The sequence below is a fragment of the Scleropages formosus genome, chromosome 20 (genome assembly GCF_900964775.1).
Source record: "Scleropages formosus chromosome 20, fSclFor1.1, whole genome shotgun sequence".
NCBI classification, from domain to species: Eukaryota; Metazoa; Chordata; class Actinopteri; order Osteoglossiformes; family Osteoglossidae; genus Scleropages; species Scleropages formosus.
In genome coordinates this window covers 105,631-132,194 of record NC_041825.1, presented here as the reverse complement: position 1 = coordinate 132,194, position 26,564 = coordinate 105,631, and the positions used below count along the sequence as shown (strand labels likewise).

General features: G+C 52.9%; 1 protein-coding gene across 1 annotated transcript in view; it reads left to right on the top strand.

Moving 5' to 3' along the window:
• The first annotated feature begins 267 nt into the window (after window positions 1-267).
• Window positions 268-26,564, top strand: part of LOC108919078 (zinc finger protein 385C-like) — a 46,983-nt gene continuing 20,686 nt past the window's right edge. Inside the window, exons 1-2 of the mRNA XM_029246542.1 lie at window positions 268-461; window positions 25,973-26,115. Of these exons, the coding sequence (XP_029102375.1) occupies window positions 452-461; window positions 25,973-26,115 (153 nt within the window). The 5' untranslated portion in view covers window positions 268-451. The remainder of the gene's footprint in view (window positions 462-25,972; window positions 26,116-26,564) is intronic.

Below are 26,564 nucleotides of genomic sequence, written 5' to 3'. Positions count from 1 at the left end.
CCTTTTCCTCTTCTCCTTTTTGTATCTCTCTCTTTTTCTCTCTCTCTCTTTCGCTCTTGTATCTGTCTCTCTCAATCTCTTTCTATTTTTCTCTATTTGTCTGTCTTTCTCTCTCTCTCTTTTTCTTTCTCTTTTTCTCTCTCTCTCTCTCTTTTCTCTTCTCTCTTTGTATCTCTTTCTTTTGGTGTCGCCCTCGCTTTCTCTCTCTCTCTCTCTCTCTCTCTCTCTCTCTCTCTCTCTCTCTCACATCCCACTGTACTTCGCGCGCACGCGGAGCCGCCGTACTCGCGCGCGTTTCTCACCGACCGCAGACGGGAGCCGCTGCACGCGGACGGACGGGACACGCGGAGAGGAGGGCGCGCGCTCTCGCCCTCGTGCTCTTCCCGCTCGGAGGTTCGGCGAACGAGGGAGAAGAAAAGAGGCTCCGCAGCTCGATCCGCTCATCATCGCCATGCTGCTGGGTAAGAGCGCGCCGCGTGCACGCGCGCACACACACGTAGTCGGACGGGACGCGCGCGGAGACAGATTTCGCAGCGGCGGGACGCTGTCGGTTCCGTCGGTGGCGCCACACGGACCCCCCGCTATTGGGGTCACTGACGAGTGCGCGCGCCGATGTGCGCTTCTAGCCGCGTATATATAGTAGAGAAGCTCTGGCGATACATCATGATACTGTAACTGTAACTTGGATACATTATATTATTATTATATACATAATATCCGTATCGGTGCTGTATTGGACCCCGCGGCTTCGGAAACATTTCTGAATTAATTCACGTGTCTTACTTCGTCTCTCTTTTAAAACATCATGATCATGTCCAAGTCTCTGCCTGCGTGCGCCGCGTGCGCCGCGTGCGCCGCGTGCACGCTTCCATCCCCTTCTCTTGCATTTCCACGTTGACACAAGAAGGACAAAATGTCCTCCCGTCACGAACACGCTCCTGTCGCTCCCTCCGTCCCCGAGTTCCCTCGGCCCTCGCCGCCCTTCTCCTTCCGCTCAGACGTTTCCTCAGAGAAAGGAGCCCTGGATCCACACGGCGGCGCGAGACTCGCCGTCTTTCCGGGGGGACGTAATAGGTGCGCCGGGTACGAGACGCATGACCTTTGTGACCTTTCCTCGGCGCCCGTGGGCCTTCCGAAGTAGGGGACCTTCTGAGGCCTCTAAGAGGAGCTCCGCTGGGCCCAACACATCTTCTCACGCCGACACGGTCCCAGTAGCGCGGTACCTTCCCTGATGCACACCTTTGTAGCCTGTCCAAAAGCTGAGACGTGTCCTCATTCGTCCCTTACCTTGTTACTGCACAGCAGCCCCTTGGAATGAATTCCGTTCCTTAGAATAAACTGTTCAAAGTGCACAAATGGAGCAGAAGAGCGGTTTTTTTCAACCTTCAAGAGCTGATAGACAAGTGCGTATTTCCTTCATAGTGTCCCACCGCCTAATGGGGGCCTAAAGCCTCGCACCCTGTCTTGCCGGCTTAGTCTCTTCACCCACTTAGCGCTCGAGAGCGGAGCGCAGCGAACTGCAGCTCCCCTTCCGCACCGTGTGTGTCATGTGTTTCTTTCGCCACTCATTTAGAGGCAAAGACAGAGACTTTGGGCCTTCCTTCCTTCCCCCCTCCCTCTTCCTTCCTTCCTTCCTTCCTTCCTTCCTCCCTCCCTCTTCCTTCCTTCCTTCCTTCCTCCCTCCCTCTTCCTTCCTTCCTTCCTTCCTTCCTCTTCCTTCCTTCCTCCCTCCCTCGTCCTTCCTTCCTTCCTTCCTTCCTCCCTACCTCTTCCTTCCTTCCTCTTCCTTCCTTCCTTCCTCCCTCCCTCGTCCTTCCTTCCTCCCTCCCTCATCCTTCCTTCCTTCCTCCCTCCCTCGTCCTTCCTTCCTTCCTTCCTTCCTTCCTTCCTCCCTCCCTCTTCCTTCCTTCCTTCCTTCCTCTTCCTTCCTTCCTCCCTCGTCCTTCCTTCCTTCCTCCCTACCTCTTCCTTCCTTCCTCTTCCTTCCTTCCTTCCTCCCTCCCTCATCCTTCCTTCCTCCCTCCCTCATCCTTCCTTCCTTCCTCCCTCCCTCGTCCTTCCTTCCTTCCTTCCTTCCTTCCTTCCTTCCTCCCTCCCTCTTCCTTCCTTCCTTCCTTCCTTTCTTCCTTCCTCCCTCCTTCGTCCTTCCTTCCTCCCTACCTCTTCCTTCCTTCCTTCCTTCCTTCCTTCCTTCCTTCCTTCCTCCTTCGTCCTTCCTTCCTTCCTTCCTCCCTACCTCTTCCTTCCTTCCTTCCTTCCTTCCTCTTCCTTCCTTCCTTCCTCCCTCCCTCGTCCTTCCTTCCTCCCTCCCTCTTCCTTCCTTCCTTCCTTCCTTCCTTCCTTCCTTCCCCCTCCCTCTTCCTTCCTTCCTTCCTTCCTTCCTTCCTTCCTTCCTTCCTTCCTTCCCCCCTCCCTCCCTCTTCCTTCCTTCCTTCCTTTCTTCCTTCCTCCATCCCTCTTCCTTCCTTCCTTCCTTCCCCCTCCTTCTTCCTTCCTTCCTTCCTTCCTTCCCCCCTCCCTCCCTCTTCCTTCCTTCCTTCCTTCCTTCCCCCCTCCCTCCCTCTTCCTTCCTTCCTTCCTTCCTTCCTTCCTCCATCCCTCTTCCTTCCTTCCTTCCCCCTCCCTCTTCCTTCCTTCCTTCCTTCCTTCCTTCCATCCTAGAGGAGCCCATTTGGTGTGAGTAGTACATGTATTTACCTTGGTCTCCGTTTAGACGTTCCACAGGTGTACACTGGTAAATAGCTGAAAACCATGTGTACCTGGTGTCACACACATCCATGTTAGAAATTCCCCATTTGTTTACGTTTAAGTCTATTTTTGCCGCCATTCTATTTCCTAAAATGTTCTTTGCTGCAGTGAAAGCAGCCTGTGTTTCTGCTTCAGGCTGTTCGATACCACAACAATGCACTCAGAGGTGGGAGGTAGACGGGAGAAGGGGTGTCAGTGAGGTGGGGGAGCAAAGCCTGTTGTGCTGGAATATTTTCATCGGTCTGAATTATTAATTGTAGCTATATCTGAGACTTTTACTGAAACTACCGAGCAAATAGACAGAGTTACATGTCTACTGTTACACTTTTTTTCACGTTTAGGCTCATTTGACCAGATGCTGACCAACACGTTCATGTGATAAATTAGGTCCATCCTCACGTTAGTAACATACATGTGGGATTTCAAGGCGAAACACTTTTTAATGCTTTCCCCAACTTGCCATCCTTTCTCTGCTCCACGTTAACTGTCCTGTGGCACCTGAAGCACAGGAGGAACACGGCACCTTGTCGTGAGTATAAAGCGGAACGCGGCACTCCGAATAGGGGACCGCTGTGAACGTTATGTGTTTATTTTCACTCGTTTAAAGCAGACTGACTATCGGTGTTACTTCATGTCAGTGGGAGGCAATAAACTGATGCCTAGTCCCAGAACGGAGGAGCGCTGAGACGCGGCCTTGTACGAGGTGTCGATGAAAACGACCGCGTTCCGCGGCGGACGAGACGAGCGGACCTGCACCCGGACATCGGCTTACTTGCTTCTAGTCACCGTAGTCTGTTCAGCTGTGTTTCTGTTACGTGTTACTACTGGCACTCCGTCCTGCCTAGAAAGGCCAGAAGGGTGGGGGTGCCACTGGAACTGGGACCCCCACAGTTTTTTTTTCTTTTCCCTCTCGCCTTCTGGTTGGGAGTTCTTTGTTTTCCTTTCCTCAGCTGCCAGTTGTTTTACTGCATAGCTTTAATACCTAGTATAGTTATTATAGTCACTAAATATATAGGGAACCTTCTACCTGCAGGCGTACTTTATATGCGCTCTGTCTCGAGAGTCCATCTTCTGCGCTCGGGTCCTGTGTGAGAAGAGCGTTCTATAGAAATAGAAGTGAATTGAAAATAAAGTCTTAGAGCAAAATTTTGTGATGCATTATAGCTTCACGTGATGTTTTTAACAGAACCAAACGCACAGATGAGTTGAGCGATTAAGCTGCATAATTAACTTTTTACACGTCGTCATAGCGGGGAGCTTACGCACAGGTCCAGTTTATGAAAAGACTTGCAGGTCCAGGTAAACCCAGGTAGGAAGAAGTGTGCTTCCTCTTTGCAAAGCAAGCATCGTCCCGCCTTTGCGTGTTCCTCGGCACGTCTTGTGCGTCGCTGCAAAATCGCACAATTTAATGCCCAGAGCCCACGTTTGCCAGCTTATGGTAAAGTGCGGCACGTAACCCGGAAAGAAAACCACGGCGTGGTGCAGATTTGCCGGGAAGGAAGCGCGCGAGGCTGTCGGCTCGGAAATGAGCGGACTTGTCATCTCCGCTCCGTCTGCGAGCGGGACGGCAACAAAAGAGTGTGTTTTGCAGTTGATTGCAGGCAGGAACCGCTAACATCTTCAGCCGTTTCGCTAGTGTAAAAAAACGAAAGGCGCACGTGGCGTTTCCTCTCGTGTAAATAACGTGGTAGCTGAAGCATAATCGCAGTATGATGTCAATATATTTATCGCCACGTCCACTTTTCAGTCATGAACTTGGAAGATCTGGAGCATTGAGCTCAGAGCCTGAATTGGTGAACATATGAGCAGCCCGGCCTTTCGAGGGATCCACATTAACGTGAGTGCACGCTCGCACGTGCACGCACACGCACGCACACGCACGCACGCACACACACACGCACGCGTACACACGCACGCACACACACCCTAGAAATGAACCCGTGTGCCTTTGAACTCGACGTATTTCGACGTGCGTCGGCGCCACCGGTCCCACGCGAGTTCTGGATGAGCGCAGGGTGCAGGGCGTCGAGGGCGTCGGTTTGAACTGTTTTCCAGCCTCAGGAATTTGTGCTCCACTCGGAGCTGTTGGTTACACTGGAGGTGGACTTGATTCCATCACGCAGCAAACCGTCCTCTGCACTTTACCTTTCGAGAGGGGAAGAGTCGTGTTTCTTTGAGCGAGGCTCTACCTGAGGCCTCTTCTCGGTGCTCTCAGACCGGCCCAACAAACCGCCTCCTCCGCGCCTTCCCGCAAGACAGAAGGCGGCTTCTTCGACGCGAGACGAGACGTTAACGTTTGTCCGCATTCGTTTCGCCTTTAGCGACTTGGAGCGTTCCACTGCCCGCGGCTACGCTCCTGTTGCCGGACTTTTGGGCCACAGGTCCGGCGGACGCAGGCGAACCCTTGGCGCACAAACCACGTCTAGCCGTGGGCAGAGCGAACGGGGGGGGGCGCGGCGGAGTGTCCCTCCGCACGCTGCTCTCTTTCCCGTCCACGGTGGACCCACCTGCGGTGAGGGATGAAGGAAGGGGCTCGGCTCCGTCCCCTCGGAGCGCTTAACTCGCTGGCAGAGCAACAAAGCCCGCGACGTGAGATGGCATCCTGCCTCGGAGAGGAATTAACTCCTCGCTGGCAAGGCGCTGAGCCCCTTCCTTCCAGCGCAGAGAGGATTTTGCACATTCGTGTGTGACAAAGGGGCCCTTTGAAGTGGCTCATCCACCCGGACGACGTTCGCGGCGGATCGAACGGGCGAGAGCGCGATGCCGCCGAGCCGCTCTTCCCACGGACGAGCTCTCCCAGGCCTCGGTGCCTCTTCCTTTCGTTCCGGACGCTCCCGCCGGCAGGTTTCGTCGAGACCGCTCCGCGTCCGTTTATCTTTGGAGCGCCGTCTTTTGTTCCGCAAGCGCCTTGCCTCTCGGCCCCTTCCGGGAAGGACGACGGGGGGGATGCGTTTAAACCGGGCCTTTTTCTCGCGATCGACCGCACGCTGCGCTGCCTCAGCATCTTCCCTGTCAACGTGAGCTGTCAGTTATGTATACAGTATATATATATGTAATATTGTTGTTATGAATGTATTTCTTTACACCCGATGTCATTCGAACCCGAGACGTCACGCAGACACTTTTCCGAGGGGGTGACTGACTGAACGAGCCGAGCATCGAGCTCTTTTTCAGCGCATCGCTACGGTCCTGGAGCCAGCGTGGCGCACACCCCCACCCCCTCCAGCAGGAGCTTTAGCCACATGGAGGGAGGGGGGTGATGTGCTCGACATCTGTCTGCGTGCCAGACGTTCTCTGTCCCCTGCACCGTGTTTTGTGAAACGCCCTGGTGTTAGCACCGCCGTTGTCGTCGTTGCTGATGATGGCGACGCCCGTTGATGCACAGGAAGGTTCCGGAAGCACAGCGTGCGCTGCGTCACCTTCTCATTTGCATGTTGGTTTTGCCCTAGAAACGAGTGCAGTGCTCACATGTACTCATTTATCTGACACTTTTCTACAAAGCGACCGACAGTGTTCGTCTACTTACTGTCATTTACCCATTTATACAGCTGCCTAATGTAGAGTAAGTACGGTACCTTCCTCAGAGCTTCTGCAGATGGAGGTGGGATTCGAAACAGCAACCTTTGGGTCCAAAGCTGCTCGCTCACGTGGACCACAGGTGTCCTGACCAGCGCGTCGGAGTCGGAGAGTCGCTGCGGGGTCAATGGGAACGGTTATGAACCCGAGTCCCGAGTTCCTCCGGTGGTCCCGAGAGCAGCGGTCGCGAGGTCGCGCGGTCGTCCGAACTCCATCCGCACACACTAATCGAGAGCAAAGGTTTTTAAATCTGCTGTAGAAAAAAATGAAAACTAAATTTAGAAAAATTACCCCTTTAAAAGATGAGTTTTAAAAATAAAAAATAAAAAATTAAATTAGTGTTTTAGATGGCTTCATTTTTTCTTTTTATTTAATTTAATCATTTGAAAAAATCCAATGCTCTCGATTCCTTCGGCCCCGTTACGCAACAACGAGCGCGCCGGTCGGCGGGACGCTGTTTACGTTAGTGCGGTCCCGCACAGAGCGCAAACGTAAAGAGCGCTGGTGAGAATCACGATTCCCACACGCGCGATCCAGGGCGACAGCGAACGTGACCCTAACCCTAACCCCTAACCTAAAGCTAGCCCTAACCCTAACCGTAAACCCTCACCCCTATTCCTGTTCCTAACCCTAGGTGTCCCGCTCACCTCGGTGCCTCGGCACCACAAAGCGCGTACCGCCACGTGCATCCGCTTCTCCCGGTGTGCCTAGTTCACACACCGCAAGGGAACAATCCGTTGTGCTTTCCTTTTGCCCTCGTCCGTAGAGAGAAAGGGAATTTACGAAGGACTGCGACGCGAGGGAAAACAAAACACGAAGGTATAAAAGGCGCTTCGTTCCCTTCCGGGGGCCGCCGTGCGTTTTGACCTCTACGCAATCCGAATGACCTCGAGTGCGGTGACGGCGATGACCCGAATCTCCATCTCACACCTCCCGGCATTTGCACGCATCACACCACGATGTGCGCACTGGTCACGCGCGCACGCACGCACGCACGCACGCACGCAGATGAAATACTTCTTCGCGTGTCTAAGTGCGAGTTTTTCGTCTCACTGCGCACCTCAGATGTAAATAGCAGAAATCATAATTGCAGGGGAAATTACCGGAAGGAGCCCTTCAGGTGTGCACTTTTGCACAAAGTCATGAGTGGCACCGCAAAGGTGTTTGCGCACCATTTGTTCACAAAGCCAGAGTCATCTTTATAAATACTGTAGGTTGCAATAAAAAAATAAGAAAAGCTGAATAACAAGTCCGCCAGGTTGTGTTCCGTAAAAACCTCAGACGAAGCTATTATAATAATTTTTAAAAAAATTCACTAGCACTTCCATCCATCGGTTGTCAATAATGTGCAGCGCACGGCCGTGGTCCCCGGAGCCTATCCTGGAAAGATGGGCCATGAGGCAGGGTCACTGAATAAAGGGCACGAGATGCAAACATTGCAAACTATGTATCCTATGAAGATGCTTTTTGTTTTGGTGATTTAAACAATTTTAGGAGAGGTCATTTTTTGCACAGCGACCGCTTATTTGTTCCGTAAGCAAGAATGTAATTCGATCCCCTCGCTGCGACTCAGCGTGACGTTTTGCTGAGGTTTAGGGAAAGTGGGGCTCCGCTGTGGGGCGGCGCAAGGACATGTTTGTGCGCTTTGCTTTTGGCACCACGCTGAAGTGATATGATATTTAATGTAAAAGGTCTCCGTTGGCACGCACGCACACACGCACGCACACGGTTCCCCACGTAATGGAACTTCACTTTCCTACAGAAGCAAGGATCTCGTATCACAACATGCAGGCAAAAGCGCTCCTCCAGATTTCCTCCGATTGCCCGTTTTTAGGCACGTGGACAAAGCGACGTTTCATTTCAAGGGATTATTCCGGCCTTGTGCCATATTGTAATATTGTGTGTGTCTGAGAGCAGCGCTGTGCTCTCGGGGATCTGCTTTAGCTGCGCTCTCATCAAGACCGTCTTTGTTCGCAATTCTCCAAAGTGCAGAGACAAAATAAATGAGCAAATGGCAGAATCACCGAGCGCATTGGAGGGATTATTGGATTAAGTGGCACGTGGCGCGACGACATGAAGAAATGACGCGGACGTCGCCAAACGTCCCTTCGTCTCCCTCAGGCTCCGAATGGAAACGCTTTCACGTTGTCCTCTTGAAGCACTCGGTTACAATATTTAGGGAAACGTTTAGGTTTGCTCTCTTTTCACCGGAGATCATAATGACTGAAAAAGGGAGTTTTGAGGGCGAGAACCCCAACTTTGAACTATTGAGGACGGCAGCAGGCTGCACAGTGTGTGCGTTTCCCAGCGTTCCCGGGGCTCGGAGCGCACGCATCCCAGCGGTCGAGGTTCCCCGGTGACCTCCGGCGTGTCCTCCGTCGCCCTGCGGTCGACTCTGCTCTCTTCGGCGAGAGCCACGCTTTGACGGTTAAGGGCACTTTGACGACGTTCTGCTGCCACTGCTGTACCGCGCCTTCTCACCGATGGACCTTTTGTTCCCTCTGCTCCGCTGGCCCTTTGCCTCGCTCCTCTAAGCAGACCGGGCCGCCAGAGAACGCAGCGGCGTTCGGGTCCGCTGGCTCTCGGCTGCCGTCGGCACGAGAGTCGCCGCTCGGGCCGAAGAGGAGCGCGACTCTTCGCGACGAAGGTCTGACCTTCGGTTGCGTTCCGGTAACGAAGGTCTTTCTCGAACAACCGCGAGGTCAGCGGGCACGGCACCAGCCGGGCCGCAGGAAAATTCCCAGGAACGTGTTGTAATTGAAAAAGATTAGCACGGCGCCGACGCCGCGTTCTTCCGGAAAATTCTTCTGTCCCTTTGCCGAGCGCACGGTCCCCCGGAACTCGCCTCCGAGGCCCCTGGACCTCGAGGTGGCATCTTTTGCGTCTCTCTCCTTTTCGCACGATGTCACCGATGAGGGTCTCTAAGCGTGTGCGCGTGGTCTTGATGACGATGAGGTCGCCGGCGCGTCACGCCAGCCGTCCGGAGCCGCGCTCCCCTTTGGGCCTTTATTACAGAGCAGCTGAAACAAGAAAATTTCTGCAGCTCTCGACTCGCTATTTCATATCCCGCATTTACTTTGTTAGCGATGGAAGAATTCTCCTTTGAAATAATCGTGTGGAAGAACATTCTCGGAAGTCCTTTGTGACACCGACCGTAGCGTCAGCGGAGCCAAATGAACACGGTCCTCTTGAAGAGCAGCACCCCGAGCCTTTAACTGGATCGTTAGGGAGGAGGGCGGTGGAGGGACTCGCTCTTCACGCTCTTCGTGGATCAAAGTCACTAAGAAAAGCGTAGCGGCGCCACTGCAGCTTCTCTGCTCACTTTCCCTCCTCGGTGGTGTTGGTTCATGTACGTGACACTTTTCTCCGAAGCGACTTGCGGTGTTCATCTACCCACGGTTACCGTATTTACCCGTTTATACTGCAGGGTAATTTTACTGCAGCAATTTAGGGTAAGTACCTTGCTCAAGGGCACTACAGCCAGAGGTGGGATTTGGACCTTTGGGCCCAAAGGCAGCAGCTTTCAGCACTACTGTAGCAGTGTGACAAAGTGCGAGTTTGACACCAGACAAACACTGGAATCACTGGAATCACTGGAATGACCTGCTTGCTGTTCTTCCCTCTCGCGGTCCGTTCAGAATTCAGCAGAGGAGCAGTGAAGGAGTCATGAAGGAGCAGCGAGGGAGTAATGAAGGAGCAGCGAGGGAGCAGCGAGGGAGCAGTGAAAGAGTAATGAAGGAGCAGTGAAGGAGCAGCGAGGGAATCACGAATGAGTAGCGAGGGAGTAATGAAAGAGCAGCGAGGGAGCAGTGAAAGAGTAATGAAGGAGCAGCGAGGGAGTAATGAAGGAGAAGCGAGGGAGTAACGAAGGAGCAGCGAGGGAGCAGTGAAGGAGTACTGAAGGAGCAGCGAGGGAGCAGTGAAGGAGTAATGAAGGAGCCGCGAGGGAGTAATGAAGGAGAAGCGAGGGAGCAGTGAAAGAGTAATGAAGGAGCAGCGATGGAGTAATGAAGGAGAAGCGAGGGAGTAACGAAGGAGCAGCGAGGGAGCAGTGAAGGAGTACTGAAGGAGCAGCGAGGGAGCAGTGAAGGAGTAATGAAGGAGCCGCGAGGGAGTAATGAAGGAGAAGCGAGGGAGCAGTGAAAGAGTAATGAAGGAGCAGCGATGGAGTAATGAAGGAGAAGCGAGGGAGTAACAAAGGAGCAGCGAGGGAGCAGTGAAAGAGTAATGAAGGAGCAGCAAGGGAGCAGTGAAAGAGTAATGAAGGAGCAGCAAGGGAGTAATGAAGGAGCAGCGAGGGAGTAATGAAGGAGCAGCGAGGAAGTAGTGAGGGAGTAATGAAGGAGAAGCGAGGGAGCAGTGAAGGAGCAGCGAGGAAGCAGCGCGCGCTCAGTGTCGCCGGGAACGACGGGGCTCCTCTTATCTCAGCGCGAGCAGGTAGCTCTGCTCTATTTCGGACTCCTGATCGCAGGCGTCTGCCGAGCCGCACGCCTGCCCGCCCACAGATAAGCTTCCCTATCTGTGTCCCGCATTCGAGGGCGAGACGGGAGACGGGAGACGGGAGCCGAGTCCACGCCGGCAGCGGGGCGACGGATCCTTTTCTCGACCGGCGCCGGAGCGTTGCCGGTACACGTCCGCAAACGATTACAAAATTTAGAGAGAAGGAACGTTTTGCGCAAAACTGCCAGTGGCGGTACGTCACGTTTAAGCCCGAATGAAGAAATATCGTTCGACACGTGGAGGGTAGTACGGTGGTCTGCAGGACACGTGAGACGCTCTCGCCAACCTCACGTGCGAGATGCTAGTTGCCAGCATTAATTGGCAGGAAGGAAGAAACCTCTGTGCTGGAGGTGTTTCCTGACAGGTGTCTTTCTCCATGCAAAACCCCCCCCCAGCGGACAGTCATCAGCAGGGTGACAAGCAGCTGCTGGGGGGGGGTCTCTCCAGCCACCAGCGGGGAGGGCGCTGTTCTGGGCTCCGAATACACTCCTCGTGCGTGTTTGCGGGCTGTTTCGTCCCATTGGGGGCGTCTTTCCAAAGGAACCGCGTCGAGTGCGGAGCTCTTGAGCATCTCTTTGACACTCAGGTCGCCGGTTTCCGGTGTTCTTCTCATCGTCGCTACTTTCCCAACGGCTGCACTACACACTTTGGGCCTCAAACACGTGTTTACAAGCCCTGCATCTGAGCTGTCCAAGGTGTGCTTTTTCATATCTATGAATGTGCATCCTTGCTCTACAGTACATACCTGTTACAGGTATGTTGCACTCACTGCATTTGTTCACGTGTTACGTCATAAGTATGTTTGGGGCAGCACGTCTGACACTTTTCTTCCAAGCGACTTACAATGGTAGTTTATTTACGCTTGTTTACCCATTTATACAGCTGGGTAATTCTACCGGAGCAACTGAGGGTAAGTACCTTGCTCAAGGGTACTACGGGTCTAGGTGGGGATCAGACCCACGACCTTTGGATCCGAAGGCAGCGGCACTAACCGCTACGCTACCAGCCGCCCGCGTGCTTACCTCACATAACGTAACAGTGCGGACTTCCGGTGTCGTGGGATCGAGTGTAACGGGAAGTGCGTCCGACCGTAACTCCCGGTGCGCTCCCGGAACTGTCGCACGCGTGGTGCAAGAACCTCGTTTCACTACAGCCGGTCCTTACTTTTCCGCAACATGGTGTTTATACCCACCTGGTCGCGTCCAGGACGTCATTCATTCGTAGAGGAAAACGGGTGAGTAAGAAGCACTTCGGTGTTCGGGTCCAAGACATACTGGTTTCCAACAGTAACGGTAACGGAAAATGACCGTCAGCGTGAGGTCATTTAATGTCGGCGCTCCGGTCACTTTACTGGTGGAATCCTTCCGTCCGAGGTGGCACTTCGGGGGTTCGAGGTGTCGCGGGTCACCGCGGGCCGTTCCGTCGGGCCCCAAACCCGTCCGACACCGAGTCCGAAACAGCGCCAGCTGGAAGGAGTCGTGCGCGGCGAGCGAGACGTTCCTCGCGAGGAGGGGGCGGCGGGGCAGCGGGGCAGCGGAGAGGACCGACCGCCCCTCTGAGCCTCTTTCTGGGCTCCGCGTTCTCGTTCACTCCGCAAGCGGCTCAGTGAGAGCTTTTGCAACTTTTCATGCAAGCGGCGTGTATTTTTAAAACGCGAATCACATTCTTGCATACATACACACATATACAGTACGTATATAATATATATATATATATATATATACACACACACACACATTTTCAGAACCGCTTGTCCCATACAGGGTCACGGGGAACCGGAGCCTACCCGGCAACACAGGGCGTAAGGCCGGAGGGGGAGGGGACACACCCAGGACGGGACGCCAGTCCGTTGCAAGGCACCCCAAGCGGGACTCGAACCCCAGACCCACCGGAGAGGAGGACTGTGGTCCAACCCACTGCGCCACCGCACCCCCTATATATATATATTCTTTTTTTTTTGCAGAGGAAAGAGGCGTCGCAACAATAGCGCTGGTCTCACGGTATCAGCAGCGTCGGCCCGAACCGAACACACGTGGATTCGCGAACTAGGAGCTCGGAACAGAAAGAAAACACGCTAGCGGTGTCGCCCCAAACACCCATGATGCACTGCTGCGCTCTGACGTTTTTCTCCTTAGAATCTGTGGTGTTTCTGCATCACGTGAAATGTTCCTTTCGATGACCCTCCGGAGGGCAGAGACACGACATCGATGCCCCGCAGAAATGCGTTTTAAAAATGTCTCTTTTGGGATCTGCTCAAAAATTCTTCTTTTGTGGCTATAAAGTGTGTTTTTCAAGCAAACAATGTAGCGGCCAGTACCTTTTACAGTACAGTACCGTGTTTTCTTCAGCCATTCCCTGCTCCCACTGCTCCCGGATTCCCCGTAACGCACTTGGTGTGCATTTCGCTGTAAAATTGTCGACGTTTTCTCAATAGATATTTTTGACTGTGATTTTCAGAGCTACCTCCACTGAGACCGACTTTGCAGCATTCTAAAATTAACATTAGCATATGCAGTTTCTGGCCCTTTTTCTTTATCTTCAACTTTAAAAACATGCTGGGAATATGTTACCTGATTAGATGATATTTTTTCAGAGTAAAGTGACAGAAGGTGACAGCTGTTATAAAAATATTGAGTAAAACATGCATACAGAGCACAAGGAGCAACGTCCCACATTTCCTGCGTTCACACGATATATGCAAAACAGTCATGTAAAACAATATGGTTCGATAAGTGGTGTTTGCAGGACAAAAACAATCCTGGTCAGTTCATATAAACACCTGAGCGGTTTCTGGCCTGAGGTCCCAAAATGTGTGATGTGTGTGCGGTTTGGACTTTACCATGGTAAGCTTTCTCGCTGCCCGCCAGCATCCAGGCTCTGCTAATAGATTCTTAATGGTGTGTCACAAATTATGCATTGTGGCACTCGACCATAAATGATAATATTTAATCGGAAAAAATGATACAACAAAAATTACTCCGTTTACCCAAGGAATGAATTCACGAGTGCTGCGTGCCGAGCGCTCGATCGACGTGATACCCAAGGACATTTACCGCGGGCCCCATAGCACAGCATCCCAAACCTGTGCCAGGAGGGTCTCTGTAAGTGGCTGCCTTCACTGGGGCAGGTGTGAGACAGGTGTGTTTGGCAAAAACTCCGCAGCATTCGTTCATCCCTGGTGGTCCACACCTGGTACCCTGACAAACATGTGGTTGACTCAAGAATCAAAAGAAAAGTGAAAACTCGAAGGAAGCCCGTGCGATGCATTTGGACCGTCGTAGATCATCGGGCTGTTGACGTTGAGCTGCGCCGAGTACTTACCTGTATTTGTGTTCGCATTTTCTCACTGTATTCACTGGCCCCGTATTGTTGTGACCCAGTTCGTTTCCGTTGCTTCCAAAAAAAAACCGCGGCGAAGTGCAGGAAGAATGTGTCCCGTTTCTCCAGGTGCCTCAAATTTGTCGATATCAGCCGTGAGATTTGTGATCCAAGCAGAACCACGCTTCTATTTGGAAGGAAAGCCTGGTGATGAGAGGAAGAAGAGCTCACTGTATATCGATTCTCATTGGGTCACAAACCAAGCGCTCATTGTAGTTATAGTTTCAGAGATATAAGTAGCTTTGGCTGGAAAACGGCTTGATCTGACAAGTCGTCGTTTAAAAATTCAACTCAGTTTCGTTCAGTTCAATCTCGCAGAGCGCTCCTCTCGCACAGTGACACGAAGCTCCGAACAAAGGATCAAGAGACATAGCAACAGCAGAGATGAAAGGTTAGCTATACATTTACTGGCTATAATAACTATATTAGTTATTAAAGCTGAAAGTGAGCCCAAAGGCCACGAAGAAAGGGAAAAAAAGCTCCATGCCGAAAGGCAGGAGAGAAGCATAAATCCCTCGGGGTCCAAGTGCCGCTGGCTGCCCTCTCACAGCTGAGAGGAGGACTACAGAGCTGTAATGTACCCTACTGTACGAGGCTATACCATACAGCTAGACACGGCGAATTTCCGATAGACTACACTGCTGTCGTCACGAGAATTTAATACATTTAGAGCAATGAAATAACGATATCAGGCCTTATAACATGTTAATCCAGCAGAGTCCTGGATTTTTCTTTGTCCATCATAACTCCCCCACACCCTCCCTGATGGAGCAAATATGTTGTACAATGTTCGATTTTGCACATCGTTCCTTCGTTTTGTTGTTTATCATACTGTCAGCTTTTTGTCGCTCAAGTGACGTTCGCGTTACGCCACGACGGATCCATTACAGGCCATCGGCAGCATCCGCTCACATTAATATCTTTGATTCTGTGGCATCATCTTAAAAATCGTAACCGTCGCTCTTCCATGAGCCCCGACTCCCCGGTGGGCCGCCGAGAGGCACACGGCAATTTGTTTGTACGTGGCTCAGGGCTCATCGTCTTTGCGCGACAGATGGGCTCCGCTGCTCCCGAGGTTGTGTTCCGGGCTCCCGGCTGACAGAACTCATTACAGCTGCCTCAGCGGGAGAAGAAACGTCAAAAGTGGCTTTTCGAGCTCCAGCTAGGAGACACCGCAAGTGCAGCAAAGGCCGAGAGCTGCCAGCGGAAGGAGAACAACATTCGCTGAGGTTTCCATTGGGCTTCGCCAACGCTCCACTACCGCTCTGCTCATGTTCAGCTTTATTCTCCTTATGTAGGTCTGTCTCTCCAGGACATACATTTCATTGTTTAAATTTGAACGCTGGGCCATGATTAGTTTGTCAGAATGTACGTACTGGCACGTTTATAATGTTGTCTTGATGCATAACTTGCAAAAGGCCAGTAATTAATGTACACTTACAAGTCTTGCCTCTTTAAACGTTATATTTGGGAGCACTCTTGAATAGTATACTATGTTAAACACTGTAGGTGTACACTCTCTGTTGTTTCCTTTATCAGTTTTCATGTTTTTTACAGTTCTTTTTGTTGTTTTTTTGCAGTTTTGTGTCACGGTCTTTACCATTGTTGGTGCTCCAAAGGCAACATATCGATCAAGTTTAAACAGCTCTTGGTTTTGTCTTTCATTCTCTCAATCTGAGGAGTGACCGGTGGTGTCGTGCTTGGAGCGGCTGCCTTTGGCTCCAGCGGTTGCTGGTTCGATCCCCGCCTCTGGCTGTAGTGCCCTTGAGCAAGGTCCTTCCCTTGCAATTGCTCCAGTTGCTTTGCCTGGCTGTGGGCCTGGGTACCTAGTTGTGGCCCTGCGATGGAGTGGTGTCCCGTCCAGGGTGTGTCTGCCCCGCCCATCGTCTCTGGGATTGGCTTCTGCTCGGGACAGGCGGTTCTTGCGGTTGGTTGGTTGTTCAACATGAATGTTTTCCTGTACTTTTTACTAAGAGGTGGTACTGCACTGCGGTGCAGGCTCTAGGTGCAATCTTGAGTGTGCGCCCTTCCTCCCACACACTCACAAGTCATGGACCAGAAAGACCCTCCGTCTCTCCCTTGTGCAGATTCGGGCAAGTCCAACAAAACACAGCTGGATAAAAGGAGCTGAGCCAAGACAAAAGGTGACACAATCAGATTGTTCTTGGGCTCCTGAAGGCCTCGGAGATCATGGAGATCCATTTCGGATTCCTGCCACAGCGAGTGTGACGTAGCAACCGGCGAGCTGAACGACGCAAGGGGAGGAACACACTGCCTTTCACCCCCCCCCCTCCCCCCTTGAAATAACCCCTCAATTATTTTTAACATTTACAATTGTAGCGTAAGGACTGGACCCCCAACTCCTCCAACTCACTGTTTTCAGAGGTGGCTACATTTGCCCTGTCGTTCATTCTGCTGCTTTATTCATTTCAACCATTTATGTTTTTATTATCTATTTATTATTGATTTTATGTGTTTTGTGTTGCACTTCACCGAAGCGGCAGTGGCAGAGCCTCGGGAGCGTAATAATGGCGCCGGGAGAAGAGCGCTGCTTGCCCGGTCGCTCGCTGCGCTCCTGCAGGCCCACGGCACCGGGAACCCCGAAAGATGAGGGTTCGAGATGCGTCGCTCGCCCACCTCTTGTTCAGAGAGCCGTCCTCGACGCCGCCGCTCTGACGGTTCCCTCTTTAGATGTTGCTCTAAGTGAAAGACAGCGAATGGAGAGTGTGTGTGGAAAGCAGGCTGCTTTATTTTCAATAAAATACTGTATGCGCTGTGCTATCTCTTTTTATACAGTGCACCGAAATGATGGCTCTGGTACATTGGCTTGGAAAACACAGTAATCCTATTAGCCAAGGCGAGATTCTAAGTGCAGAGAGATTTCGGTGTTGGATCATTTGTTACCGTCTAATCTTTTCCACTCAAAGCTGTTTTTTCTCTCTGCCTGTAGGTTTTCCAACCTAATTCGAGAGAAACGCTGCGGTGTAAAAAACCTAATGGAGAGTGTGTCCGCAGGGATGGGTTTGAGGGAATGTGCCTGTTTAATTTCGCCTAATGTACCTTGGTTTGTGCATGGGGACAACGACATCCACGCCCCCCCCCCCCCCCAGTGCGAGTCCCTGTGCTCTCCGGTGCTCGAAGCCAAATGCTCTTAATGGAGAACAGTAGGCTGCTGAAGATCACCAATTTGCCGTCCTGGCAGGGTGTCTCGCTCTATTAGTTCCACTTTGTTCACAAATTTGGGAGGCCATTCAGCACACAGCGCTGTTCATATGAGAGCAATTGTGCGCTGGTCACGGGTAACAATAAGTGTGTGTTTGTGTGTGCTGAGAACAGACTGTGTGTGTGTGTGTGTCTGTTTGTCTGCACAGAGAGGCCTGCATTCACACAGTTCACTACTGCCTCCATGGTGTTTAGAGCCACTTGTTCCTTAGCCAGAGCCACCGGTCCCGCTATGACTGAAGGTCCCGACTCCAATCGGTCATTGATCCCTGTCGGCATTGTGGGTTTACGTGGCGGGGAGTCGTCTGCTCAGGGGCCGCGACATCAGTCACAGGTCCCATGTGAGTCTTTCTTTTTCAGTGGCCATTCAGTCACAGCTGAGTGTGGTGTCGAAGCCATGCTGTCGACCTCTTGACCTCACGAGGCTCTTTCTCGCTTTTTCATTCGTTTTGGTGCTTTTTTAAAAAACTTTACTCACTAAATTCATCATCTTGATCCAGACCAGTTTCTCTGTTTGTCTCTTACAGTCACAGTCACATTTAGTTCCCACTGTGAGTCCTCAAGTCCTCCGGTCTAAAGATGTTTGTGTGACCTCTTCGGAACTGCACACCTCTGACTTGGAAACTCATTATTTTTTTTATTTTTTTTTTTATTTACTGACATACTTTTACAATAAGGAGAGCTTTTATTTGGACACCAGATGAGGGAAGCAGAGTGTCAATAAGGGTTTTTGTGTGTGTGTGTGTGTGTGTGTGCGTGTGTGCGTGCGCGTGGGGACATTTTAGCCAGAATGCAAACATGGATGTACAGTAGCTTCCAATGTATAGCCTGTGTCTCCTGTTATATTTAGAAATATCGATAATTGTAGAGCTGTGAAAAGGTTCTAAATCCTTTTGAACATTATTTTCAATTATAGTAATTGAACTTATTACTCAGTCAATGGGTGAATCATCATAAATAGCTTAACATGAAAAGTGCCAAATGAACAGTCATTCCCCAAGTTACGACTCAACAGGGAGAGGATTTCTTATACTTTAACTGCGATAAAAATCCCCCCCCACATACACACACACACACACACACACACACAGAGTTTGCTCAGCTCTGTGGGGGCTCCTCAGTACATTTTAAGCGAAAGGGCTGGGTGGGGGGCCATGCTGGGACAGTGTTTGGTGTTCATGGCGCCGCAGTGTGCAGTGCGCAGTGCCGAGTCGGGTGTTCGGCCCAGTGGGGGCCGAGCCGTACAATGCCACTCATTTTCGTAGTGCTCGCCAGGGGGCGTTCTTCACTTCACTTGCTGGCCTCAGGAAGGCCGGCGCTAGACCGAGGTAGGGGGGCCGAATGAGGCCCTCCTGGTGGCCCCCTCGTCTAATGAGCACTGTGGTGAACGAAGGCACAAATACGGGACGTGTGCGCACAAACGTGGCAGCGAGTGTCACACTCTTCGCATAAACCACACCGAGTGAAATGCTGAGATTTATCCCTTTGCTCTACAGCAGGACACGACCCTCGAAGTGATGGAGACGCGGCGTCAGCGCGGTTGTTCTGCGAGCCCCGTCGGCTGTGGCGGCACATGTGTGGGACGCCACTCGACACCCAGTGTGCCTGATCAGGAGCGAAGCGGCGGAGGGTGAAAATTGCCGCAGCGCGTTAATCCCTCACTTAATACCCAGTTGGGCGGTGCGGCGCGGCGCAGTGTGACACACAAGACACACGCGTGACAAGCGGCTCGCGCTGCAGTTCTGCACGTGTTCCGCAACGTGACACCGAGGGGAGTCGACGTCGTGCTTAGATGTGAGGTGGCGCCATTTTGAGCCTCGGCCTTCGGGTCGACAACCGGAATGACGGTTAAGGGGCAGCAGAGTGAGGCGAAGGAGCTCCTGCTCGGTTGTTCCAGTTCTGCACTAATCCGTGTACATGAATCACATCTGGATTAGAGCTCCTTTGTGTGAAAACCCCTTTGTGAGCTAAGAACTGGAGTGAAAGCGAAACAGGTGGTGTGGTGTGTGGTGTGGTGTAGCCCTCCCTCCCCCGGATAGATAGATGAACACGTTGCAGTGGACAGCGGAACCCATGAACCTCCGTGGCACCTTGTTGTAACGTCCAGAGCGTCTTACAGGACTCTGCTGCCGTTTCGCCGACGAGTCGCTACGGCTCATGGGTCCCAATACAGCAAACACCACTTTTCGGAATCCGGGACACTTTATGTTTCCCAACTCCTTTCCAGCGGGGTTGTGTGAAACAACCTCAATGTGAAGACGCCCTGTAGAAGGCGGAGCTGCTCCTCCGTAGCTGACACGGCTCGTCCACCGGCGGCACCAAATAACGGTTAACTCGGCTGGCTTTAGCACAGCGTCTCCTTTAGTCTCCTTGTCCCCGCTGTCGTCACAAAGAGCTCTAGCGCCACTTGGGCAGGGAATGAGGCAGCCGGTAGCGTCCTGTTTAGAGGTGCTGCCTTTGGATCCAGCGGTTGCTGGTTTGGATCCCACCCAATGCTGTAGTAGCCTTGAGCAAGGAACCTACCCTCAGTTGCTCCGGTAAAACGACTCGACTGTAAGCTAAATGTAAATCGAAACAGACATCCATCCGTCTGTAACTCCATCCTCGTCGCGCAACTTCTGGACTCTTTCCCTTTCGGCATCGACTACGTTGCGTCTCCATTAGCTGATGGGCTCTGTGTGGAACCTGCTCAGCGGCTGAGGGCAGAACAAGGCTTCCCGTCGCGCCCTCGTCCTTTGGCATTCCGGCACGTCCCAGGCCGTTTCGCTCAGCCAGGTGCTCATTCCACGCCTCAGAATGAGCTTTTCCAGCAGCTTTCATGTGTCTGGTGCTCAGCGGCACTTTAAACGTGAAAGTGTAGAATGCCATGATGTCCTGACAAAAATCACCCGGATGCTTTGCATGGAGCTTCTTATGTACTTTCCATTGTTTTATGTGCTTTATTGGAACTGAGAGTTTGCGGGCAGCTACTTGTGCCATGTGTGCAGCGCGGCAGAAACGGTGCTTTTGGGCTCAGTGAGTGGAGAAAACCATCTTCGAAATGAATCGATGTAAATGTGGACGTGAACGAGTGGACTTTGTCTCGGTGAAATGCACTTTTGTTTACTACTTGTTTACTCGCAGTCGCACGTCAGTAGCGCGTTGAAGAAGAGCGTGTGATGCACGAATAAACATAAAGGTAAATGTCAGCACTCCGGTGACACGGGGGAGCCGCAGAACAGCAACTCCCTTCCCTCCGATGAGCCGGAAAGACTCGTGCGCTCGGCTGCTCGCCGGCAACGCGACGACTGGCGCTTTCGGAGCGTTTTGTGCCCCCGGCAGGAGTATTTACGGCACGGTGTAAATGAGAAAGGCCAGTAAAGAGTCCTTTGCAGAGCGAGAGCAGGGTGTCGGTGCTCATCTGCAGCTCCATGACCCCCTTTGAGCTCACACATGAAACTCATACGAGCATCATGATAGGAAATAAAGGCATAAGGAGGGGAACCTTTAAAAACAGTGTCAGTTGTGTCAGTTGCCTTGATGCTCAGACATGAAAAGCGCAGTCGGCGGTGCGACTAGGAGGTGGAGGGCGGCGGAGGAGCTGCGCTTCACTGACGGCTCACAGCTGTGTGCGTAGAAGCCGTAACATCGGTTCACCCCGTTCGCCTTCCGTGTGCTTCTTTTACACGGTCTCTGGAAACGTACTTACTGCTTTTACCGTTTGCGCTCTTCGCTGCCTGTCGGAGAGCTGGAGAAACTCTGACTCACTATTGTGGACAAAATAAACATTTCACTAAAGAAATCTCTGTTTGTGAAAAGGTTGTTACCTGAAAGTTCATAAGTCAGGGAGCAAATGTACTTATGTGGCACTTTTCAAGTTACGCCGTTTATGATGATTTACCCATTTAATGAATAATAGATAAACTCATTACTTAACAGAATTTAGTACCCATTCAGGGCTCGACGATTATTTCTCCATCTAAAAGGCTGCATATAGTTACATTGATTTTATATGTTTTTTAATGTTTGCAATCTTTTTCCTGGAGTTTGTTTGCCCTCTAATAAATTTACCATATTAAAATATTTGGGTGGCTACTGCTAAAACAAATGTTTCAACTGTTTGGAGAGACCAGGGCACCTCTGAAGCTGATAATCACTTTCATTAAAGTGTTTCATGTTGCCAGAAAATAAACAAGTCAGAATATTAGTAGAGAACATGTGTTAAAGGTATGTTTGTATAACTGGGCTGACGTCAAAGTAAATTACATTCCTAATAAATAATGCCTGTGAACCAGTGTTTGCTGGAGGGAGTAAAGGGAATAATGCAAAATTAATATGGAAACAAATATCTAGGAACAAGAAGTGTTTCATTTCTTAAACCTATTCTGGCAAAAGCAACAGAATGGTTCCAGCTGCAGAGTGGTACTCAAAGGAGCTTGTGAAGGAAGATACGTTTTTATTTACACGTCAATGAAGGGGAACCTGTGCACGGGGTAGCCGTGCTCTCTCGTGTTTGCGCCGCGCTCTTCTGTGCTCTTGGTGCGGGCGCCTAGACTTCAGGGTCCGGGGTTGCGTTTCCTCGGGCTCTCGGGTCCGGCGTCCGTCTGGAGCTCCCGCCTAAGTCTCCCTACTGTCCGGGAAGACGGGGTAAAACAGGGCCGATTATTAGTGACAAGTGGGGTAAAATCACTACTCCTCACCATCCCCCTCTCCCCTAGCCTGGGCGTGTCACAGACCTCATGCTTGGTGTTAACATCAGTGCCGGAGAAGCACGCACTGGACATTAGGGCTTTTCTAGGGGGGGCGGCCACCTCAACGTATCCCGGACGTATCATCTGTCCGTACGGCGCAGACCGAACGCACCTTCTCCTCCAGACTTTTGAGAGACGCTGATCCACCAGTTCCATCTCGTTGCTCTCATCGACCTCCTCCGACTGGCATCCGAAGGGTTCTGGCTGTAAGTTGTCGACCAGGTGACTTGTGCCGGCAGGAGAACGTCCAGTCATAAAGTTCTCTCTCTGAGGGTGATGCAAGTCTCGGTCGTCTTCCTAATTCGACCATCCGCTACCATTTCTTCACCATCACCCGGAGCCCTGAACCGGCACCGGTTTTACTGCGCAACCCGACCTTCCCACCAGCAGGCCGCACCGTGTTCTGTCCCCACGCTGGTGGACCTGACAGACTGTACCTGGTCATGGTGCTGCAGGAGAGCGGTCCTCACTTAGCGCTGCTGTGCAGCTCTTGAGTTTGTGCTCCAATGTTCCCCTCTTGTGGCGCATCAACTTGTTCGAGTTCCTTCCAGTGGACCAGGCCGCACGGCGTCGACTACCCGGATGAAGGATTTAACATCTCGATGTTCTGCTCACCTAAGACCTGACGTTCAAGCGTTCGTTCTCAGCTCGTCCACACGCTCCTGTTGCTGCTGCTTCCTGAACGGAGCCCGAGAAGCCTTGTGTTGTGCGAACAGTGTCATGTGCAGGGTGAGCAGCGCTTCCTCGTGGACGCATCCGTTTCCTGCTCGACTCTCTTACTGCTGAAATCGGCAACATTTAAACACGTTTAAACACGTTTAAACATTTCCTTCGGTAACTCAGCTCAGGTAGCATCTCCGTGAAGATGCTCGGCGAAAAGGCCCGAGTAGAAACCCTTCCGCCGAAGACGAGAGTGCCCTTTTTTTTTCCCTTCCTCCCTTTCTTTTCCTCGACATGTTATTCGATATTAATGCGGTATCAAAGCGCCGTGCCGCCGACGCCATCTTTCACCGACATGTCACTTCTTCACACCGGCTGCCGCTTGTGAGAATGAACGAGGCACCGAGCTCTGCTCTGAAAGCAGTTCGACAGAGAGGAAGTCGTCCTTCAGCGCCGCACTCACCCTGGGGGTGCTTCTCACGCGAGCCTTTAAATTTCCCAGAAGTCACCGCATGTTCGGCTGCTCTGCGCTAATAGAGTGTGACGCGGAGCAGAGCGCGAACCTTGTCTTTATCCTCGTTTCTCACTTTGCCCTGATGTCGCGAGCTCTCGCGACGGAGGCCCGGCGCGTCCGCGGGAATGTGTCCGCAGAGCTGATGAGATGTCCACCGGGATGTACGTCAGTTTGAGAGTTTGGACAGGAAAGCGGCGTTTCCGCCCTCGTCCACCGCGACCCCGATTCTTCTGTTCTTACGCACTTCTTTCGGTACCGAACGAGTGTACGGGAGGGGTGGGGGGGGGGCGTTAACGGCCGAATGGCGGCACACGCCGGCGGTCAGAGACAGAAATAGCCCCTGTGCGGCTCGGCAAAATTCAAATGAGCAAACGGTGCCCCCCCCATCTCCTGCCGCCCGTCCCCTCCCCCGCATTTCACTACGTCAAGCAGCAGGGAGGTCAGTAATTCCCCGGGGCCTCGCAGGCTGTTCCCACACAACCCCCCCGATAAGAGAAATAACCGGAAGGCAACTGCCTGCATGTTGATTTAACGCCGCACATGTTTAGACGTCCTCCTCGCCGCTCTGCTGTGCGTTTGTCCTGAGTCCTGAGACCCGAGTCGTTTCGGTCCCGCGGCTCCGTCCCGCGTGAAGGCCGTCGCTGCACATCGCGCTGTGGCGCGGTGCAGACCTTTGGCGCTGTCGAGCCCCCCGGCCCCCGCTAACCTTTGTGCCCTTTGCTTGCTGGAGGTCGGGATGAGCAGCCGGTTCGCCGATGCGTGGCCTGATGGGTGCTTCGGGGGTGCAAGTCTCAGGGACGGGCCCTGCGCGGCGAGAGGATCACGCAATGTGATGGAAGGAGGTTAGCTGTGGCTGCGGGGCCGGAAGAGCCCCCCCCCGACCGCTCTCGCCCCCTGCCCAAAATACGCGGCGCTCTTCGCCGCCGTGCCGTCTTCTCTCCGTTGGGCCCCTGTGTTCGCTGGGGTGTGATTAGAGCAGACGTGGGGGGTGGGGGTGGGGGTGGGGGTCAGTGCCAAAAACACCGTGGCTGTGTTTTCATCATCGGAGCAAAGCGAAAATGGAAAACAAAGTCGTCGTGAGTCGTGATCTGTGCTCCTGTACGTTTCCGCCGCTGCCGCTGCAGACAGAGGAGACGTAACGCTGAGGACACGCTGAGGACGTCAACGTCCTTCCCGTCCTCTGGTCTCCGCTCCCAGAACGCTGATCTCGGCCGATTAGAATCGCAGGTTCGCTTCCTCCACGCGGCACCGACGAGCCTCGCACCGTCTCCTGTCCGTGCCTCTTCCTCGGCGGCCGACTGGCTGTCCTTCCACGCTTTCCCTCTGAATCCCGCAATAACCGGTGCTGCCCGGTCACCCATCACTGCATGGACCCTCAGCACCGCTCCTCCATCATTGGCGTGTCTTCTCGAACCTTTCGTGGGGACGTACAAATCAAGTGATGCCAAATCGGAGGGATGTTTATCCTCTGTAATGTCCTGTCGTCGTGGAACGAGTACGAGGAATTTTTCAAAATCACAAGTTAGCGCTTAACCAGGCCATAAAGCTCTTAGTACTGCAGCTCTGACTACCGTTTTCTGGAATGTAATGGTTTGTTATCGTCGTTCCACAAGGAAAACAGGATCGAAGTTTCAGCAGAGCGTCAGTCGCTCTCACATGGCTCGTTTGCCCCAGGGCTCTGGCTGCGAAGGGGGACGTGACATTACAGAGCACCTTGCTTGTTATTTTGGGACGCGGCTGCGGCTGAGCGGAGCACAGCTATCTGTCACATAGCATTAGGTCCCTCGGCCAGTTTTGCAGTCCGGCTAAAGTCTTCATCGTCACCGAGGTCGTCGGCCAGCGTCTTCGTCTCGCTCACCCCCGTCTGCCGAAGCCGATAGAGGAAAGATGAGACTCGTTTCCGCTCGAACCCTCGGGCGGACTGCAGCCCGGAGCGAAGAAGCGCGTCGGTTCTACGGACCCCGCTGAACTGCGCGGCTCTGCAGAGACACATCCCCTGGAGAACGAGCATCGAGCTGCCCTCGCCCCCCGTTTAACAGCCTGCGGAAACCGTGGGTCCCACAGAGCGGCAGTAATAATGGAGGGAGGGGGGTGGGGGTTTTCTGCCAAAAAACTAAACTCATACTGGAAGCAATAAAGCCGAGCTGCACGGTTTGGGGGATTTTCCTGCTCCCGAAGGGTGTGCTGGGACCCATCACCCCACTGAGCGCCGTTACCTGTTGTTACGCTGCTTTTCACCGTTGGATTTGCTTCCGCCCCCAGAGCCCATCGCCCAGACGAGCCAAGCGCTCGACCTACCGGTGCCCCGCACTCTACCGTTCTCAGAGCAATGCGACACATTCATCCACAAGCACCAAACTGCAGTACGGAACAGGGAAATGTACATTCCCGGTGCCCGCAGGACTTGACTTGGCACAGCGAGTGGGACGAGGGGCGTCTCCGCAGCCGGAAGGTGTCGGCAAAAGCCGAAAGCTCTTACGGTCCCCGAAGAAACACGCCGCGTGAGTCCAGTGTCCGATGTGTCCGGAGTGTCTTTGGGGAGGAGCGAAACGGGTTGGCCGCTTTTCGGAGAGACACGTCGGCGCTCTGCTGCAGCGGAGAGTTCGTGCTCACGCTCGCTTTGCTCTCCCTCTGCACCCTACAGGTAGCCCTGGCCAAAACAGCCCCCTGCTGGCCTCCCTGCCCGTCCTGGGACGCCCCCTGCAGCCACAGCTGGACCTCAAGCGCTTCCTCCCCTTTCGTCTCGGCGGCTCCTCCCCCGTCAGCCTGTTCCCCAACTTCAACGCGGTGAGTTCCGTGGGCCCGCCGCCCGAAGTGCCAGGCGCCCCGGCGCCACGCCGCGTTTTCTCATTTGCGCGCGCACCTCTGGCGTAGCGCCGCTGCTGGTAGGAGCAGGGTTCGCACGTGAGTCGTGAGGAACGCAAAGTTTACACACGTTTACCCCGGTGCCCGAGTTTGTCGAGAAAGATATTTCCGGAAAACGTCAAACCCGCGGGCAATAAATAACAGAAGTAAAATGTGTCGACAGGGTGGAATAATAGCAAATCGTACTTTGTGTAAACGAAGGTGGGCTACGGTTTCCTAGAGCAGCGCTCCTCCTGAAGGCCCGTTACACCGTACACCGCAGCACCGCAGCATCGCGGCATCACGGCATCGCAGTTTTCCATCACGGGGCAACAAGTTTTGTGGCGGCTGGGGCAGCGAACGCTCACATGAGGCTGTAAGAACATGTAAGA